Source organism: Laccaria bicolor, genomic scaffold, assembly GCF_000143565.1.
Source record: "Laccaria bicolor S238N-H82 LACBIscaffold_637 genomic scaffold, whole genome shotgun sequence".
Lineage (NCBI taxonomy): Eukaryota > Fungi > Basidiomycota > Agaricomycetes > Agaricales > Hydnangiaceae > Laccaria > Laccaria bicolor.
Window position 1 is genome coordinate 2193 of NW_001890435.1, and position 943 is coordinate 3135.

The following is a 943-nucleotide window of genomic DNA, read 5'->3' on the forward strand; positions in this document are numbered from 1 at the left end:
GTGGATCTTCCGCACTGTTCACAGAAATTCAATTGATGCTGTGATATCTTCTTGTAAGTTGTGAAGAAATTCATTGGAAGACTAAACACTAAACAACATACCTTTGCACGAGCAGCTTCCTGTCGCACTTTCCGTGGCTGGTAGGGATATTTTTTGACGATGTCTCTTGCCTACACACATTAACTTGAAGGACAAGGCTGTAAAATGCACTCACCCATTGAAGAATACGCTCTCGCTCCTCCTGAGTTTGCTGAACAGCATCTTTTGGTGACGCTTTGTCGTCCCCGAGGCTAGCGTTAGGCGCGGGGTCGCAGGCGGTCGACCTGAAATGAGGAGTTGGTCAGCGACGCGCAAGAGGAAGGGCGCGAAAGCACGTGACACCCTCCCAAAAGGGGATGGACCCTGAGGAGACAGTCCGATCACCGAGGGACAGTTCAGCACCCTGACTTGGCGCGCGTCGGCGCTTGCCGGGTGACAGGACCGTCTCTTTCCCGAGAGAAGTAAGGCTGCGACCGACGAAAAAGACAGTCTGATCACTGTGACCGATCTGTGACCAGATCCCGCCAAGAAAGGGTAGGGCTCGAAAAGGGACCTCAAAGGGACCTCACCCGAACAGCGCACAAAGCAAAATGAACGAGCGCTCGCGCGGACGGTGCAAACACCCACACACAGAAGATGAAGGTTGGAACAGTAGCAGCCAAACAAAGGAGAAGGGAAATGGGAGGAGGAGGGGCGGAATTCAGATTACAAACACAGGTATGTTTGCCCATACACAAAATGGAATTCAAAAATCTGGATCAACTACTCACATCATGGCTTGAGGAGACTGCACAGGATCATAGGAGTGGGAGGGCGTCACATCCACGACAGGGTCAATGTTTGGCGAGATCACCGACATTGTGCTTGGACTCTGGAGAGGGAACGAGGGGACAGGGCAAAGCTA

The 943-nt window shown here is 52.2% G+C and overlaps 1 protein-coding gene across 1 annotated transcript; it reads right to left on the bottom strand.

The window, feature by feature from the left end:
• Positions 1-18: 18 nt before the first annotated feature.
• On the bottom strand, positions 19-898 carry LACBIDRAFT_336325 (uncharacterized protein; the record flags this gene model as incomplete). Its single annotated transcript, XM_001891271.1, has 4 exons — positions 19-81; positions 102-170; positions 215-323; positions 810-898. The coding sequence occupies 4 exons, from the start codon at positions 896-898 to the stop codon at positions 19-21; spliced, it is 330 nt and encodes a 109-aa protein (XP_001891306.1).
• Between the last annotated feature and the right edge of the window lie 45 nt (positions 899-943).